Source organism: Anser brachyrhynchus, assembly GCF_964034855.1.
Source record: "Anser brachyrhynchus genome assembly, contig: SCAFFOLD_758, whole genome shotgun sequence".
In the NCBI taxonomy this organism is placed as follows: domain Eukaryota; kingdom Metazoa; phylum Chordata; class Aves; order Anseriformes; family Anatidae; genus Anser; species Anser brachyrhynchus.
The window spans coordinates 1-2,000 of NW_027663785.1; the positions used below are offsets into that span (position 1 = coordinate 1).

The window sequence follows — 2,000 nt, forward strand, 5'->3', positions numbered from 1 at the left end:
TAGGGGGGGATTTGGGGGATTTAGGGGGGGATTTGGGGGGATTTGGGGGATTAGGGGGGGATTTGGGGGGATTGGGGGGGATTTGGGGGATTTAGGGGATTTGGGGGAAATGCGGAGGATTTGGGGGATTTAGGGGAGGATTTGGGGGGATTTGGGGGAGTTTAGGGGATTTAGGGGGGAATGGGGAGGATTTGGGGGATTTAGGGGGGATTTGGGGGGATTTGGGGGTTTAGGGGGGGATTTGGGGGGATTTGGGGGGATTTGGGGGGGATTTGGGGGGATTTGGGGGATTTAGGGGGGGATTTGGGGGATTTAGGGGATTTGGGGTAAAAATGGGATGGATTTAGGGGATTTAGGGGAGGATTTTGGGGGAGTTAGGGGAGGATTTGGGGGCATTTTGGGGTCTCCAGGGGATAATTGGGCGAAATAACGGGGATTTTGGGGACCCTGGCAATACAATACTCGGGGTGGAATTGGGGTAAAAAAAGAGGATTTTGGGGGTCCCCGGGTGGGATTTGGGGGAGCCTGGGCCGGATTTTTGGTGGGAATTCGGGGTCAACGGGGGGGGGGGGAGGGGGGATTTGAGGCTAAAACGGGCGGATTTGGGTCTCCCGGGGGGGGGGGGGGGTGGATTTTTGGGTCAAAAAAGGGGGATTTTGGGGTCCCGTCCCCCGTCCCCCCCCATACCTGCACGGCCACCCCGAAGTTGTCCCCGTCCTCGATGCGCGGCACCTGCAGCTGCAGCCAGAGGGCCACCTGCACCCAAAATCCCCCTTTTTCGCCCCAAAAAACCTCGCCCTCGCAGGCCACGCCCCCCCCCAGGACCCCGCCCCCTTAGGCCACGCCCCCTTAGACCACGCCCCCTTAGGCCACGCCCCCTTAGACCACGCCCCCTTAGGCCACGCCCCCAATTGACCTCGCCCCCCCCCATAGCCCGCCCTCATCCTCCCCCCTCCCACCCCCTACCCCGAAGCCCCGCCCACCCCAAGGCCACGCCCACCTTTGACCACGCCCCTTTATAGACCACGCCCCCTTTATAAGCCACGCCCCCTCCCCCGCCCACCCTCCCCCATCCCCGCACCACCCCCCCCCCTTAGGCCACGCCCCCATTTCGGAAGCCACGCCCCCTCATAGGCCACGCCCCCCCAAACCGGAAGCCCCGCCCACCCTCCCCGGAAGCCCCGCCCCCCCCCCTCGCCTGGGCCACGTGGTTCCGGGCCTCCGCCAGCAGGGGGCGCCAGCGCTCCAGCAGGGCCAGCAGGGCCGGGTGGCTCGGGATGGGGGGGCAGGGGGGCGCTGATTGGTGGAGGGGGGGGTCACGTGGTTAGGCACGTGACCCGAAGCCACGCCCCCCCCCCCCCTAAGAGCCATGACCATATATGGGATGTGGAAATAACCCATGGGACCCATAACTGCCCCACGGGACCCATAACTGCCCCATAGCGACCCATAACTGCCCCATGGGGACCCATAACTGCCCCATAGCGACCCATAACTGCCCCATGGGACCCATAACTGCCCCATGGGACCCATAACTACCCCACGGGACCCATAACTGCCCCATAGGGACCCATAACTGCCCCATAGGACCCATAACTACCCCACGGGACCCATAACTGCCCCATAGCGACCCACAACTGCCCCATAGGGACCCATAACTACCCCATAGGGACCCATAACTGCCCCACAGCGACCCCCAACCCCCCCCCCCGCTCACCCTCCTCCTCCTCGTCCTTCTCCTTCTTCTTCTTCTTCTATGGGGCGAGGAGAAACGGGGCCGGGGGGGTGAGAACAGCGCATTTGGGGGTCCCGGCCCCACACTTGGGGGTCCCGGCCCCACACTTTTGGGGGGGGGGGGGGGGGTCCTCACCTGGGCCGGGTCCGGCAGGGGAATGTCCAGCGGCGCCCGCAGCTCCTCCGGCCCCACGGCGAAGACAGGGTCCTGGGGGGCAGCCCCATAGCGACCCCGGCCCCATAGCGACCCCCCCCAGCCCCATAGC

The 2,000-nt window shown here is 65.0% G+C and overlaps 1 protein-coding gene across 1 annotated transcript; it reads right to left on the minus strand.

The window, feature by feature from the left end:
* Nucleotides 1-555: 555 nt before the first annotated feature.
* On the minus strand, nucleotides 556-1,984 carry LOC308186825 (proteasome activator complex subunit 1-like; the record flags this gene model as incomplete). Its single annotated transcript, XM_080608994.1, has 4 exons — nucleotides 556-756; nucleotides 1,199-1,296; nucleotides 1,718-1,754; nucleotides 1,871-1,984. Coding segments are annotated over 4 exons (450 nt in total), but the record flags the coding sequence as incomplete, so codon positions are not given.
* Nucleotides 1,985-2,000: the final 16 nt, after the last annotated feature.